This window comes from Capra hircus, chromosome 2 (genome assembly GCF_001704415.2).
Source record: "Capra hircus breed San Clemente chromosome 2, ASM170441v1, whole genome shotgun sequence".
Lineage (NCBI taxonomy): Eukaryota > Metazoa > Chordata > Mammalia > Artiodactyla > Bovidae > Capra > Capra hircus.
The window spans coordinates 91,741,329-91,758,974 of NC_030809.1; the positions used below are offsets into that span (position 1 = coordinate 91,741,329).

Genomic DNA, 17,646 nt, shown 5'->3' on the forward strand with positions numbered 1-17,646 from the left:
TTCTGTGTCTGCCCCATGGTGTGTCCTGTGAACAGCAACTTGCTTGGTGCTCCGTGCCAAGTACTCTACATTTACAGGACCCAACTGCCACTTTGCCTTTATTGAAGCTTGAATATCCCATTTTGTGCCTCTGGTCAGTTGCTACTCCCAGTGGCTCATCTAAAACCCCAACGGCCTCCAACCAACTCCATACTCCTCTCAGCTTCCTGTTTCATAAAGACGGGCTGTACACTTCTGTCTTTCCTCATTCCTGCTTCTTTCACCGGCTGCATGGTTTGGAGGGAACACCCCTGACAGAGCCCAAGCCCTGCACTCAGGGTGCTGCTCCCTTTGATAGCCCTGAATTTTCCCTCCATCAGTTACCCTTTTTTTGGTTACAGCTTCAACAGCTCTCTCACCACGTCTATTCATTATGCATCCCTTTGGCTCCTGCTCTTTTTTTTTTTCCCTTCACTACTGACTCCTCTTTTTCTTCCACCAATCTTGACCCCTACTTCCAACAATAAGAACTATTCACTGATCCCCAGACACATGAAGTCCTTTCACTGAATCTCAGACATGCTGTTCCCTTTCCCTGGAAGCCCCAACTCCACCCTCTCCCCATCTGCCTGCCAGCTGCTACTCATTCTCCACGTCCCAAGACAGGCACAGTTTTCCCTCTTGAGTCTTTGTCTTGATGACCTTCTCCTAGGATCTCACTCCACTACCCTTATCTCCTTTAAAAGAAAAAAAAATCAGATGACAAATCAGATGACACTGTACCTGGTTGTTTATATGTCTGTCCCTCCTTGGACAATGAGCTCTGGCATGGCAGAAAACACACCTCTCATTTGGGAACCCTGTTTCCTGTCTAGTATCTGACTGGAGCAAGGGTTCAATAATTGACTTCTGAGTGTGTGTTTTACACACTGAGGCCATCGGGAGAGGTTTGAAGAGAATTCTCCTCCCAATTCTTCTACTACTCAGCCGTGAGACTTCTATAAGTGATTTCTCCTTCCATGTGGCTGTATCTTTTTTTTTTTATAAAGAGGTCGTATAGTTCCAAAGTCACAATCATCTTCTTCATACTTTAACCAAGTCTATGAGTATGCTTAGTCACTAAGTTGTGTCCAACTCTTTGAGACCCCATGGGCTATAGCCTGCCAGGCTCCTCTGTCCATGGGATTTTTTTAGGCAAGAATACTGGAGTGGGTTGCCATTTCCATCTCTAGGGGTCCTTCATGGCCCAGGGATGAAACCTGTGTCTTCTGCGTCTCCTGCGTCTCCTGCATTGCAGGCGAATTCTTTACCCATTGAACCATAATCTAACTATATCTTATTCTAATAATATCTACCTAATGCCTATAACAAATGCTTTTACAAATTAAATCAATTGGGACACAAAGGACAGATTTTAAAATGTATTTGTATTATTAATAATTCCATGGTTTACTTTCTTTTAAATAAGGGAGGACTTACTTTAGGCATAGGGCAACCTGTATTTTCTGTGACTGGCTAAGCCCTTAAGGAGGAAGCAACATTCTACTAGGAGGAACGCTTATTAAGTATGACATCCTGTCAAAAGTTTTCTGAGAATTCAGATCTAGAAGCCCTAGTTTCTCAAGAACCTTTGCTCAGAATTCTGTCTAGTTAGAATTCAGTACTCTGGATCAACTTAAAGACTCTTGGTTTTTGCAAAGTATTTTGTCTCTACCTAGGTAATTAGAAAAACATGATAAGTTGGGTTAGGAGGGACAAAAGGAGAGGGAGTCTCTGAAACCAAACCCTTAGCTCAAAATCCACAAGCTTAGCCAGTGGCAGGTTTGGTGGACAACAGCTTGCTTGGGGCTCTGTGCCTAATAACTAGATGCCCGTGGTGCTGGCAACAGTATTAATAGGCATGCTGGTAACCTAATACTTGGTCTAGCACAAAAATAAAAGCCATATCTCAACTGCCAAGTCTTTCTGAGGCAAGAAAAGGAAGACTCTACTTCATTATTATATGTCCCTCTTTATTATGTCTTCTATTGAGATATACATAAAAAAAAAAATGTGGTCAACTCTGATTGTTCAAAGTCCATAGCACTAGAGCGGCATGGAGGTGACCCTTCATCTCTCCCTTTTATGGGTAAGAGGAGACATCTGGTGATTAAATGCCTTCTTGGAAACCTCTCCCTAGGTTTGCATGACATAGTATTTCCAGGTTCCCCTTCAATTTCTCTGCTCATTGGTTCCGTCTTCTCCTAGACCCACCCAGGTGTCCTAAGAGTAGGTGTCCTCTGGAACTCTGTCCTTGGCCATCCACCGTCTGCAGTTGTCACATTTTAAAAATTATTTGACTCTCAAATATTAATATCTTGTACTGATCTCACACCTGTGCAAATGCCTTGATCTGAATATTTCTTCCATTATATCGACTCTATTTCTCTTTTCACTAATGCATTGTTACCACCTGTACCCCTGTTCGCCTAGACTACCAGAACTTTGTCACAAACTCATGGATATTTCCTTTCTCACCTTTGTCTCCAATATCTAAATGTCATTAACACTTTAAAACATTTATTACCTTCAGATTCCTTTCTTCCTCTCCTTTGTCTCCATCATCCCGATTTGTCTATATTACTAAAATAGTATTCTATAAATCATGATGTTTTCTAGTCTCAATCCACCATATGGTCCATCAAAATTTCTTCAGATTCTACTTTTATCATGTTATTTTCCTCTCCAGAATCTTATGATATGGTAGGCAATGAGAGACATCATATCAAAGTTATTTTGTCTGAGTTTCAAGGTCCTGCTACCTCTTTATTACAAGTGCCTGCCTAACTCAGCACCCAGAGCATTCATTTTTCTTTTTTTAAATTATTTTAATCAAAGTATAGTTGATTTACAATGTTGTGCCAAATTCTGCTGTATAGCAAAGTTACCCAGTTATGCACATATATACATTCTTTTCCATTATGGTTTATCACAAGAAGCATTCACTCTCTTTGTCTCCTGAAACTCCAGACTCACATCATGTATGTCCCTTTGTCCAGCACTCTCTCCCCACAAAATGCCTTTACTTTTCATCACTACTTATTCCCTCTGGATCACCACCTCCACACAGCTTTCTCTCATTATTCACATATTCCTATCTTAGCAAATATCACACTGTAGAGTTTGCGGGTTTTAAAAAATTTTTCTCTTGTTGTTAGTATATATCTCTTTCATCTTACCAGTCTGATTTTTAAATTCTCAGGAGAAAGGATGAAAATTTCTTGTACTTTTTCATCCTGCCAGGTATGCATGCATAATGGTCTTCTAATTAAAAAATTATTGATCATTTGATAAAGGCCACACACAACATTGTTTATTCATGAGTTACAAAGCCAGAAAGCTCATCTTAAAAGAGAAGCAGAAGGTCCCCACACATTAAAACTGATGACTTTTACTAATGGCTTTAAAATTTTGTTATGCTTATTTTCTAGCTTACCCTATAGAAGGTTAGGATTATATGTTATATTTTCCTCAGTTATATGAAAACTAGGATAGAAATATGTCTGTTAAACTTAGTTGATATCAAATGATAGGAACTAAAAGGAATAGACCTCAAAAGTTGGAGATACCTTCAAATGAGTATGTATAACTCATATTCATATGTGTAACTAGACAAGATGGATATAATCAGGACAAGATGGGATCCTAAGATGCACTGGAAGTAAATCCTGATGAGTCTCAAAATGCCAAGTGACTTAAGTCCACATTGAATGTAAGAGGTTCAGGGTCTATTGAATATAAGAGAATAAACGTCTCATTCTATAATACAGTTTCCCTGAAGACTAGAACAGTATTATTCTCAATATGGCCTCTAGCAGATCAAGGGATCAAGAAATAAAGTACCTCAAAACAAGGGCTGCTCAAAACAAGGCTGAAGTTGGGGTCTCTGCTGCTGCCTTCAACACTAAGGATTCTATTACTCCTTTTAAGTTCCTCTAATAAAGTTTTCAAGGTCTAGGATACTAAAATTCTGGCCAGTAGGGCTGCTGATTTTTTTTTAAACTAACTCTAAAATATCCCCTTACATATGCTCTATGGGAGGTGCTCTTTGTGAAGTAACCACACTAAGATGTTTGGACAAGTATGTAGTCAGATCCCTGTGCAGAAGAAGGGGACTACCACAGTTCAGACTTACAATTAGGACAGCAAATCAAAATCCTTCAGAACATTGTTCACGCAATACATTCAGGAAGTGGCTACAATCCCAAAAAGTTTTTTTTTTTTAATGCCACTCTATTGTCACAGAGAAACTTAACTCCAGCCAAGGTGATGGGAGGACACATGTTCTAGCGGAAAGAACATTGGTCTTGGATCACAAGACAGGCTTTTGATCTGAGCTCTGCCACAGACTACTGTGACCTTAGACTCGGGTTCTTCACCAGTAGGAAGACAGCATGAGAATAAATAATATCTAATATAAATGATAAAATCTAGTTTAGACATCATAAATTAGAATTGGAAATATATTCCTCTGCAATAGTAGCACTTAATCCTTTTTTTTTAAGATTTTTTTGATGTGGACCACTTTTTAAAAGTATTTTTTGAATTCATTACAATATTGATTCTGTTTTATGGTTTTTTTGTTGTTGTTGTTGGCCATGAGGCATGCAGGATCTTAGCTCCCTGAGCAGAGATTGAACCTGTACCCCTTGCATTGGAAGACAAAGTCTTAACCACTGGACTGCCAGGAAAGCCCCAATAGCATTTAGTCTTTTTAAATGAAGAGTTGCGATGAACTTCTGGCTAGAAGTGTGTCCTAATTCAAGGTGTCCTGATCCCACACTCTCAAATGTGCGCACTGCACTGCACTTACGTCACTGAGAGCTTTCTGGGCTTGGGCGACCCTCCTCAGCTCCGGGCTATCGTTATATGGATAAAACAAAGTTTTGTCAGCTTCCCAGTCTTCAGTGTATAGTTTCTAAATCAGAGAAGAGTGAAAGTTATGAGAATGTGAGAACACATTGACTTGAAATATATACTTTTGAATTCATCCATCAGCGGCATATAGAACCTAGGGCAGAGGGAGAGCAAAGCTAAGTGGAATCCACAGATTCCATTCAATCTAAGTCATATTTATCAATAGCTTACCTGGCTTGTTCTGACATATCTTATTTACTGCAGAGTGGATGTGTCTCATTGTATCTCATCTTTGACTTTACCTGCCTTCTGCAACTAGTACTAAGGAAAGTATAAGGAGCCAGGAAGCACTTGGCATACTTTCCATGTTTAAACCTTTAATAAACCTTTAATACAAGTGAAAAAATTAAACTTTTAATAAGAGTGACAGCCAGGCATGTCCGACGTATAGTGCGGGCTGTACACTTTGTGAGTCTTTGTGGGTCTCAGAACTGGCTTTCAGATGCATCTTTTTTTTGGGGGGGGGGGTGCAATGCGGACAATTTTTTTTAAGTCTCTATTGAATTTGTTGCAACACTGGTTCTGTTTTATGTTTCTGGCTTTTTGGCCGAGACATGTGGGATCTTAGCTCCCCAATCAGGGATCGAACCCTCATCCGCTGCACTGGAAGGCAAAGCCTTAGCCACAGGACTGCCAGGGAAGTCCCCTCAGGCACATCTTTGTTTTCCTCATGCACTCTTCCCTAGTTGTTCAGACCCTCCTCCATTAGGCCCAGGAACATTTTTCTCAGTTCCTCTTAGCCAGCCTGATCCCCGCAGCCCCACATGCCTCAAGGCTACTCACAAAATGGCTGGGGAACCATATTTTAGATTAGGCAGAGTTTACAGGTACCCCTCTATGTGATGTGGTGGGAGGACACAACAAGACAGAAGTAGCAACAGAGCAGAGGCCCCTACCTTACTGAACATGGCTGTGTTCTTGATGGCCTGGACAAGTTCAGGGGCATCAGGAGGAAGCAGGTACTTATCCTTGGTGTCTTCCCAGTTCTGCTTGTATAAAACCTGCACAGAAAGAGCGGAGAACCTGTGGCTTGATGTCTCCCCCAAAGGCATGTGGGTTTAGAGCACAAAGGGGAAGAGTAACCCACACTCAAGTTGTCCTCACGTGAAGGCTGAAGTGTGCTGAAGTGACACCAGCATGAACTACGGAAATGTTGACCAGGCTGACATCCCATGATCCTTTCCCTGCATTAGTAAGCTTTCACTTGAAAAGTCTAATTTGGTCAGTTGAATCACAATTCTGATTCTCTATAGATTATTTTCAAAAGTTGAAACCTGTCAGTCATTGGCTGAACTTGGATGGTAGATGTGTTTGACTTAGATGGTATTTTTTAAATATTTTTAATTAGTTGCTTACATTTGAAGTTTGGAGATTTCTCATTAAAAATTCACCTCCCAACTTCTTAAAAAGAAAAAAAGACTCTGGAGACACTGGGACTGAATTCTGTAGCTGGAGCTAAGGTCCTGGGCTTTCCAACCCCCATAGCTCTGATGGTCCACTTTAGTCACTGGTACAGACTGCCTGACATGTGTGGCTGTTAGACCCCACCATGCCTGTGGGCTCGCATGGAACTGAGGAGCAGGATCTGGCCTGTTCAGTGTTCTCCTCCAAGGCCAGGCAGTTATAATGCACATGCTACATGGTATTCCAGCCATCCATACCACAACCTGGTTACCTTACTGACTTGCTGCGACACTTTCTTTGCATGTTCAATGTCCTTTGCTTTTTCATCGACGTGACAAATAGTTTTAGCAACATCGCCATCCGTTCGATACTTAACCTGCCAAAATAATGCACAATTAGAACCCATGATAGGCATGAATATATGAGTATATTAAAGAATATCTTATAATAAAGAACATTGACCCAATCACTCTATGTCTGCATCCAAAGTTAAGTTTCTGCCTTTTAGGTAGAAAGCTGTGAACTCACTCCAACTATCCTTAGAGCACCTATATTCACTGATTGTCTGTTTTCCCGCCCAAGTTACAGCCTCCCTGTGCTTCAGAATGGACAGTCTCAGTGAGTTGGAACACCCATCTCACACTACCTTTAAGCCAAGCTTTTAGAAGTCTCTTTAGGTTCACATTTAGAACAACATAATCTATGGCCAATGCTTCTTCCATATTTTTAGACTGGCTCACAGTCATTTGACTCCTTAGTCTCTCTCCACCTATTTAAAGCCCTCTATTCCCAGTGGTAGGGACATTTCTGAAATGACTCTCTCCGCGATTTTAGCAATGCGGCCCACCTCACTGAGTTGATCTTGAACTTTCTTGATTCTGCGAAGTTCTGGGGTATCAGATGTGATGGCGTATGGCTGCCCTTTTGCTTTCTCATATTTCTCCTTGTATTTATTCTAAAAAAGGTATCAGATTATTAGCCTAAAACATGACAACACAGCAGCAGAAATTACAGGCAATACATATACCCTGCATTATTTTTTTAATCCTGTAAGTTATAACAATTATCAATTATAACAGCTTTGTTTTTGTCCCCTACTCTGATTCTCAACAGAAACTAAAATAGACATGTTAATTGTTCTTCCCAAGCATGGCTGAATATTGGAGACAGTAGAAATTTCATTATATTGTCTTGGAAATGCCCTCAAATGATTCTTTCAATATTTTTATTGTCTGAATTCACACATGAAAAGCTGGAACCTCAATAATTTTAGGAAATATAGAAATTTAGTCAAGTCTAAAAAGATCTGATTGCTAATACAATGAAAAAATATTCAGTTCAGAAGTTGCAGCTAAATCTCAGTGATTTGGATAACTGAGACACCAGCTGAATTAATGGGAAGTATAAATTATGAAGAATTTTGAAAAGGAATGAAATTTTATTATTTCTACTAAATATATGAGTTCTTGCTTTAACAATAATATGCATAATTTATCATTATTAATACTTCAAGAAGACTCTTGAGTGGAATAGTCAACAATCTAAATTATACTACTGATTTCATTTCTAACCACTTTAAAAATATTGCAAACATTTGCCAACATTTTCTTCAGACTATCAGAAATTCTAGGATATTACTGTTTGAATTAATGAGGTGTTTATGGCAATAAGTTGACAACAAATTTTTCTATCTTTGGTGAATACTACAGTGATAAAAGAGGCAAGATAATTTTGTTTTTAAAAATCTAAGTCTTAGAAAACCTAAATTTTGAATCACTCAAGACTCTGAAGTAGAAATTTACCAAATAGTCCCCAGTAGTTAACACTCGACCAGAAATGAATACTTATTGGCCAACCACAACATGATGCTTTTGACATAAGCATTAATCCTATATAATCTGATGCTCCCTTGAGTACTTTTCATCTTTTTTTAAGCCTCCAGAAGATGTGCAATCAGGCCACCTAGTGAGATGTCAGTCTACCCTGGACAATCAACAAGTTAGCTCCATTTAAAGGGTTTAAACCTGCTGCCAGTCAGTGTAACTTATAGAATTGGACATGGAAATTTAAGGACAGGCATCTTCAAGAGCAGTGATTCTCAGTGTGCACTGCCCATTAGAACCTGGGAAGTTTTCAAAATCCTCTACAGGTCCCAAGCCTGCCTGGACCAAATAAACTAGCACAACCTGGGCATCGGTAGTCTTAGAGCTCATAGAATCTTAGGGAAATCCAATGTGCAGCCAGTTAAAAAACTTCTGTTTCAGGTTACAGTAGAGCACTCTGATCCTCAATTTCAGATAAGTTTTCTTAGTCTGATCTTGGTTTTTTAAAATCTTTTTAAAAGATCATTCTTTTTCACTCTATACCTCCTGGAGACACGGTTAGCTAGTCTATTTGAGAGGCATCATGCTCAGACATAGCATAAATAAATGCTATTTAGTTTATGTGAACTGATTTCATCTAAATCTATATCTAACTCTATAAATCTGTAACTCTCATTTCATTATTCTAGACTGGCAAACAAATTATGATTAAACACCAGTAAATTCTTTACAATTGGCCTTATGCTTATTTTGCGGGGATAATTTCAATAAGGATGCTTTCCCTGATGCTGGCTGCTATGGTGCAAGTAAATGGAAAGCAGAATTCAAGAGTTTTAAGACATTATATTTCTATAAAATAAGTTTTGTCTCATACAATGTTGAGAAACAAAGTCCAGCCAGCATCCAAAACACAGTTGGTTGCGATCAGTAATTTCTCAGTAGTAAAACCAGATAAGCAGAAGTTTTTTGAAACTTACTGTGCTAAAGAGATCCTGCATTTTCTGACTGTGTGCAATGTAGGGGGTCATGAACTTTGAAGGGTCCACCCTCTTTCGAATAACCCTCTTCCTCTCCACCGGCTTTTCAGGTACTGGCTTTGCCAAGGCCGGTCTGGAGGTGTCTGATTGCTCATAGTCAGATGTCCTTGTTGTCGTAGTTTCATAGAATTCTGTTATTGTCTGAAAATTAGGCATGAAGTTATATCAAAATTTGACATTATGAAAGTAAAAACTGTAATACTATGATCTTGATATACATTATTCTAACTTCAAGTCAGATTGATATTCCTGGTGTTATTAATACTTCTTCACATCTAAAACAGGCCAAAGCAGGAAATCACATGCTATATCCACATGAAGGCACATTATGTTACATAAGTCTGAATGCTGACTGGGTCAGATTTCCTGGAACAAAAAAGGTTACTTCTTACCTACTTGCAACATTGCCTTAAAACTCCATTTGCCTAAAGGAACACTTGAAGATAGGATAAAAAATAAAACAAAAATATTCTCAATCATTTAAAAATCTTCTTAAACTGCATGGTAAAGTGAAACCAAACTGGGATCAGGGAACAAACTAAATGAAGGCAAACAAATAACTTGAATTCTTGACTTTAATATTAACTTTTAAATGATTCTGAGAAAAAGTTGCTTGTTCTTCAGGTGTTTAAGTATTCTGTTACATGAGACAAAGAATGATGAATTTGAAAAAATGAATCACATCAATAATACAAGTGATTACCATTCTCTTGGCTTAGTCAGTTAATTAAAGTGAACTAGAGTGCCACTTACACTAATAAATGCCTAGGTGAACACGAATAATGATGACAACATAATGGGGTAGTTAGCTTCACAACAGTAAGAGGTAGGTGGGAAATCGTTGCTTGTTACAATAGACTTTATAGTGGAAGAAACCAAGGTCCAAAGTTTGGGTCTAATCCAAAGTTTAAAAATATGTAAGAAAAGAAGATAAGCAGTTAAATTTTCACTGCATCTCAGCTTACATCATCTGTACCAAAGGAAGAGTTCCAGCATCAATTAGGAAAAAGAGAAACCTAAATAATAAGGAAATTGTACATCTGTGACAAACACCCTGATTTGGGTCAGATCACTGCTAATAGATTTCCCTCCACCCCTTACTACTGACCTATGGTTGATGGTGAGAAACTAACCAGTTCACCAAATCTACACATGTTAGTTTTTATGCAGGTTTCAGGGTTAGCCATCCATATCACCATGTGTCATGCTTAAGAGAAGCAGCTCCATGCAGGAAATTAAGCATGAGAGAGATTTCAGCTTGATAAAAAAAAAAAAAAGTCCCAGCTTAGAATATTTATGGAAATGACTTTCTCAGAATTCCTAATGTGCCAAACTCTAAGTAGCATTTTATCGTATCGTCAAGGACAAAGGCTTGGAGGCTCCATTTCTTTTGAGCAGAGTTGGTGCCCAAGAAGTTATGACTCTACACAGTGAAACTGCTGGTTCCCACACAGATCTCAAGTCCAAGGCCCCACCTTTGTTGCAGAGAGTGGTGATAGCCAATCGCATTATTCTAATAAACATCACCTACACCGAAAACATCACCCAAGTAATGGAGGAACCATCCCTAGCCATTTTGGATATACTGAACAGTAAAAACAGGTAATGTTCATACGTATACTGCCGACTGCTGGGCACATAGGTGAGTGACCTCCAGATTCTCCCTTTTGCCAGCTTGGTGGCCCTGGGAGTTTGAGAAAGGAGAAAACTTTCTGCTTTACTGAGCATGCAGCCTGTTCAGATGTGGGCTGGATCTTACCTCCCCTGGCACCTCTTCATAGACTGTTTCCTCTGTGTAATACTATAAATAGAGAACAAAGGTATCATTAGAACCAAAGCAGGAATCACCTCTGCTTTGCCTCAGTTAAACCACTTAGTTTATTTCACTAGTCCAGTTGGTTTCCAACATTGGTGGGAAGGAAGTAGATGGTGGGGGGTTTTGGAACCCATTTCAACTATGTGAAACATCAGAGTAGCCACAGTGAAAGCCATCAGATTGAACAAGGAGATGCAAGGTGATGAGAAAGGCATCTGAGGATGGCTATTTATCTGGTGAAGCTATTTTGCTTGAGAAATAAAATGTTTTCTTATGGTACTCTCAGAGTTTGCTGAGAATATAATAACAATATCTTGAGTGTGTGGATTGGGCAGAGAGGAACTATGATAAAAAAAAAAAACCTCACTGTTTGCTAACTATAAAAAAAACCTCAGAAACCTCAGTGTGAATAAAATTTTAAAATATCATTCTCATGAAAATGATAGATCAGAAAGCATATACACATCTTAATTATGCCTATATCACCTTGCTGACTAAGTAATAAGAATTTCTTCTGGAGTTATGAATAGGTCCCTTCTGGTAACATGAAGGTCCTATAAGGGGTGCTGCAATGAGATTCCTCATCACAAATTGTGGGGAAGTTAGGCAGCAATTTGCCACTGATGGTTCTGAGGTGCCTGCAGGCTGGATCTGAAATCAAATCTACTTTTGTACTACTTCTGACATCACTAGCAATAAATAGATGTGGATAAGAACTGGCTGACATTTTGTTTCACATGCGTAACGAGAGTGGAATCCTGCCCCTAGCATCACCCAGCTTTCCTGGATGAACAGAAGGAAAGAATGGTTTAGGCCAAGGCATATAGAAAAGGGATAAAATGAAACCACTTAGCTCATAACATTTTATGCTTCATTTTTTCTTGACCACCAAAACATATACTTGGGATGGAGGGAAAAAAAACATTGAAGGCAAAATTTCCCTCAGAGGCCTCCTTTCTTTTGCCCTTGGTTCAGTGATCTCTCATCAAATTACTGAACTATGGTCCATAGGCCACATGCTCTGTTTCACTTGCAATAAAATTAGCATAAAAGTTGCTTAATGTCTCCCACTCTTATGCTTCCTTTGCTCCTGTACTTTTTTTTTTTTAAATTTCTGAAATCTAATTTTGTCTCTGTGTCCTTACACATAGCAATAGAAATCACAAGCTCTTACAGGACAGAGAATCGCTTTTATGTGCTACGTCTTCATCACATGGGAAATACCATTTAGACACTTTAGGGAATGCTGTTTGATGCTGATCTACATGGAACCATTTTTCTTCTGGCCACACAAAGTAGCAGTGACTTGAAAAGAAGTTTTCAACTAAAGTGAATGATTCACAACTATTTTGGATTTTCTTAGCATCCAAGTAAAAGCAGCTCTTTGGTAGCCATCCAATTTTACCTTTGCTACGCTCTAATCATTAGTAAATATGTCCGATAAAAGCTTACCAAAAAAGGCAACATTATCCAAATGGTTGGCATTAACTTGTAAGCCAAATCTCTTTTTTTTTTTAGAGCTGTGCCACTAAATAGGTAGTATGATAGTGCATCTTTGCCTTTTCCTTTCTTTCTAAGTTTAAGTTTGACTAGAGAATGACAGTACAGCTTTATTCAGCTGTCCAAGAACCCCAGGAGAAATTTTTATAGCTAGTCCTAGTTTTGTGAATCCTTCCCTACCTATTTCCTTGAATCTGCCACCAATCCATTCTCATGGCATCTTCTGAGGTCAGAGAGACCTTGGTTCAATTCTTTCTGGCAGAAAGTCTATTAGTTTATCACCTGCTAGTCCCAGAAACAGGGAACAATATGGCAAGGAAAAGATGCCTAAAAATAGGCTCCTCCATTTTTATGACATCTGGTTAAACCCTTCAAATCTAGCTCCAAGGGCAATTTCCAATGACCAGTTAATACCATTATTTTAAGGAAGGCAAGGTATATTTGAGATAGAGGCTAAAAGGTATTCCTGGTATTACCATCATACAGAAGGCAATTTAATTTATAATTCTGTTAGTGCTTGACAGTGATTATTGTGACCAGCAGGGATGTATGTAAAATGTGCACTAGTGAAACTATTGCACACTGAAGATCTGGCCTTTGGCATTTGAACCAGAGAGGTTGAATGTTACAATGAATGAAGGTCAGTCTGTTTTTTCCTTCATATCCTTCAATAATAAAAGCAATTGTATTTTTAGAATAAAATAAAATTTTCTTGATCTAAGTATAAACTGTCAAATAAAATAATATTCCAAAGATAGATTTTGGCATGTTCATTCGGAATTTGATTCTGGGTAACTTAAATTTCACTCTTACTAAAAAGCACAGATTTTCAAAACTGCTTCCACGTATCTTGAGCACTTAAGAGATATTTTCACATGTTTAAATCATCGTTAATTGGTAATTGTTAAGGAGTTACAGATTCCATTGGCAATATATTTACATGGATGCTAAAGGCAAGAAGCGGTAAAGAAAAATCACAATAAAAACTAAAATAAAATAAATATAAAGCAACAACTTTATAAATCATGTCAGATATCCCAATAACCTTGAAGGAATTTTTCAAGGTGCCCACTATGGTCTTTTGTTCTTTTTCAAAATTCAAATGCAAAAGCTAGTCTTGTTCCCGTGGGTAAATAGGATAGAGTTTGTGGGTAAGCATGGCTCCAACTGTCACTTGTGAGCCCCATGATTTTTACATGTTTGTGTGTGTGTACATATACACATGTATAAACCCTTACATATATATATATCTCATATATATATATCTCATATATATATATAAATAACTCTGAATGTTTAATCCATTTCACCCTAAACATAGATAATTAGCTTGCTGAAGCAAGGAGTAAGTAGCTGTTTTTCCCTCTGTGGCTGTGCAAATATTAAGAAATAGGATTCAGTTCTCAGAACTTTCTCTTCATTTCCTCTGTTCTTTTGGCCACAGGGGCTGGGAAATGGGGAAGAAAGTAGTTTCAGAAGACAGTTGAAAATCCACCTTTACCCCATACTTTTTTTTGGGGGGGGGGAATTTAAAGAAAAGCAAAAGTGGGTAACAGTGATACGTCTTTTCAGTTCTAATCCCACATAATTATAGTGAAACGGGACGTAAAATACTCCTTTTCTTATGCTTTAACAATGACTCTTTGTGAAGTTATAATAGACAACGTATTTTTCAAACGATTTTCACCCACACGGCTTTGACTATCGCCACATAAATACACTTGTCAGAGTCAGGAGTTTTAAAAATCTTACCTCCACCACCTCCTCATATTCTTCGTCATCTGCCATTTTCCCAGAGTAGTAGTGGCACCTACAAACTTTACATATTCCAGACAAATGAAAATACATTAGAATCTATCCCCAGGAATGAAATCACCTTATAGTATTACAAAAACAAAACTAGAGGCTAATCTGTTCTATATACTCATGTATTATTGCAGGCTAAGTGAGAGGAGATATGTAAATTCTGGTCTAAAAAAACAGGCTTCCAATTTCTCAATTCCCTCAGGAATGTGTTTTGTATTGCTACTTCTAGCTATATGATCAATCTAGTTAAAGTTGTAAAATGAAGCGGAGGTGACAGAGTGAGAGGGTTTGGAGTCAAAGGAACAGAGTATTTACGTTTCCAAATACTTGGAGGAAAAAAAATACTTTCAAGCAAAATTTCAAGGAAAAATTTTAGGGAAAGTTCAACTTGGCTTTCAGAAAAAAGTTGGAGTTTTTCCTGGTAGCGCCAAAATTCTGAGTGCTGCCTTAGGTCTCCATCCTGTTACACCACATTGTATGCAATAGAGCCTATGCTTCAAATTAGAACACATAAAAATAAATCTGTCAACGGACTTGAAAAGAAAAAATAGAAACCTCAAGGCAACAGGGTTATTTTCTTCCCAAACACCATTGGCTTGTACGAAATTTTCCTCTTTCGTTTCTGTAGCTCTGATCAAACCTGAAAAACAGCAAATGGTTAAAGCATTGACTCAAGTTCATTTGACATGGTGGGTCTTGGGCCCAAGTTGCTAATTCAGGAACCAGCAAAGGGATCTCCCAAGGCCGTCTTTGACGCCAGAGAGGAGGACTCTCTCTCTCTCTTGGTAAAAGTAGATGATGTTTTGAAGCAGCTGTCCCTTCACCCAAAGATATTTGCTTGTAAACCAATACCCCAGCTGTGGCTGGTTTTGTTAAGCTAGCAAAACTGCCGCTCCTTCTGAGTCAAATGAAGTCCGGTAGAACCAGATAAATATAGGAACGAAGGACATAGATCTTTTTTCATCCTAATATATTTAGAAAAAATGAAAAACAAAAGCAAAAACATAAAAAAAATTCATTAGACAAGATAGCCAACTCAGTCAAGCAGTAAGTTGGTTAGTATAGGTCTTTAATCACACACTACATGTCAGGTATAAGTAAGACCTGAGCTGGGTCATAGGGTTATAGACTTTCCTAGTCATGTTTGCATCACTCATTTCCCCAGTTAAGACCCAGATTTTGGAAAATACCTCAAGGGAAGTTGTAAAATTTCTCCTAAAAGAATATTACAGAAAAAAAGCCATAAATTGGCCTTACCTTCAATCTACCAAATAAATTTCCTCAGCAGCAAAGCCTCTCCCAACTCTCCCCTCCTGACAACCCCAGACAAGAGCCAGTGTGGAGCATGGGCTCCGAATTATCATGTGGCCAGAGCAGCCAATCAGATCCCAAGTCGGTCAAATTTCAGAAGCTAAATATACTAAGTGATCTTCTGAAAACCACCTGTTCATCAATTCCACTAAAGGATAAAGGGTAACAAATTGCTTGCATAGAAGTATTCAAATGTAATGGAATTTTACCTAACTTCCAGCGTATGGGGTTCAAATTGAGATTTAATCTCTCATTTCCTACTGCTCTGTTTAATATCATATTCATGCAAAAGAACTTAGAAGAAAATCAGCATGACTTTGAGGGGCTTTAACCCTCCTGTAAACTGCTTCCTCACCAGTTTTTCCATCTTCATGGAGATAAATAAACTCGCTCTTATACAGCTCACCTGGTGAGCCTGGTAAGCTACAGGTGTTGATATGAAAGAAATAGAGGGATAGGATCCAGAAAACATAAGTTGGTAAAACCAATTTTTAAAAATGTGATAAAATGACGTGATAGGTGAAAATACTTCATGGTGACGTTAGATAAGGTACCCACAGGGCATAATTAGAGAGATTAGCCCCATCATTTTTCTATTACTAAACCAGTGAGGGGAATGCCAAGACCATACTCATTACCTTCGCCCTTTGTAAGCAAGCCTAGCTGCTAGGAATACAGAGCCTCCCTCAGATATAGCTAATTGGGTTATTGATTTCTTTTTTATTTCAGGTGACTCTGAGAGGCAAAATATGAATGCAGGTACAAAGGGGCTCAATTTCTGAAGAGCAAGAGCAAATAAAATGGAAATCAGTAAATTATTAGAAAATAATGCTCTATTTGCAAGCCAAAGTGTGAGACGCTGTATAAAAATTATCCAACAACTTTCTACCTGCGGGTGATTCTCACTGACTAATGTCTTTCCACTCCCTGTTCTCAGGCAAAACTCGATAGGTCACTTGCATCTTAATGCGGATTTGAAACTAAACATATTGTTATTTTTTTTGGGGGGGGGTTAAATGTTAGGAAGAAATCTCACATTACAAACATACGCACTTCTCCCTTTTCTGTGACTCATATGGTAGTAAAATTTGAACATCATCTTTCCGTCTGAATTAGTTATACCGGTTGATTTCATTTGTTTTTACAAGTTTTCTCACCAAGAAATATTTGTGTGTAATATGATCATTTACCTGGAAGCTGCAAACTAGAAGAATGGTGACTTACTATTCACCACGTGCTTTTTAAAAGATGGTGTTCCATTGAAAAATAATATGGGTCTTTTAAAAAAACATATAGTACAAAAATACATAAAGTAAAAAATACGTATAGATTAATGTTTACCTGGAGTTATGCCCTCAAGATGAAAGAACTCCTCTATTTTTCAGTCCTATTGACGGCCTCTTCTGTGGAAGGAGAATAAATTGATACCTTGATTTATCAGTAGCTCCTTGCATGCCTTTCACATAAGTGCTCAATAAATGTTAACCATTATTATTTTAAAATTATTAATACATTTTTAAACATTTTATTGGTATCTTTACTCTTTATATTAGACTGAAATGCTAACGTACTGTGAAACTTCTGAAATCAGACTGTAGTCTAGGAATTTATGAATCAGTAGGAGTTTGGCTGTAAGACTGTACGTTGTTGTTTAGTTGCTAAGTTGCGTTCAGCTCTTTAGCAACTCCACGGACTGTAGCCCACCAGGCTCCTCTGTCCATGGGATTTCCCAGGCAAGAATATCAGAGTGGGTTGCCATTTCCTTCTCCAGAGGATCTTTTCAACCCAGGGATCAAATCCGCATCTCCTATATTGTCAGGTAGATTCTCAACCACTGAGCCACCAGGGGAGCCTGTAAGACTGTATAACTGGCTACAAGACAAAGCCGGGTACAGTTAGGTACCAGTAGCAGAGCTTCAGATGATGTTTCCTGAAATACCAAAGTTTAGAAGTGTCATGTCTGGAGACCATAATAGATTTTATGGAGGAGATGGCATTGTACTAGAGCTTCTGT

General features: G+C 38.4%; 1 protein-coding gene across 23 annotated transcripts in view; it reads right to left on the minus strand.

Moving 5' to 3' along the window:
- Nucleotides 1-15,664, minus strand: part of NEB (nebulin) — a 203,973-nt gene extending 188,309 nt beyond the window's left edge. For all 23 annotated transcript variants that reach the window (XM_018063007.1, XM_018062893.1, XM_018062997.1 and 20 more), the window contains exons 1-9: nucleotides 15,579-15,664; nucleotides 14,877-14,961; nucleotides 14,268-14,332; nucleotides 10,959-11,000; nucleotides 9,140-9,340; nucleotides 7,187-7,294; nucleotides 6,611-6,715; nucleotides 5,832-5,936; nucleotides 4,832-4,936 (exon numbers count right to left, since the gene is read on the minus strand). In XM_018063007.1, coding sequence (XP_017918496.1) covers nucleotides 4,832-4,936; nucleotides 5,832-5,936; nucleotides 6,611-6,715; nucleotides 7,187-7,294; nucleotides 9,140-9,340; nucleotides 10,959-11,000; nucleotides 14,268-14,303 — 702 coding nt within the window. In that variant the 5' untranslated portion in view covers nucleotides 14,304-14,332; nucleotides 14,877-14,961; nucleotides 15,579-15,664. The remainder of the gene's footprint in view (nucleotides 1-4,831; nucleotides 4,937-5,831; nucleotides 5,937-6,610; nucleotides 6,716-7,186; nucleotides 7,295-9,139; nucleotides 9,341-10,958; nucleotides 11,001-14,267; nucleotides 14,333-14,876; nucleotides 14,962-15,578) is intronic.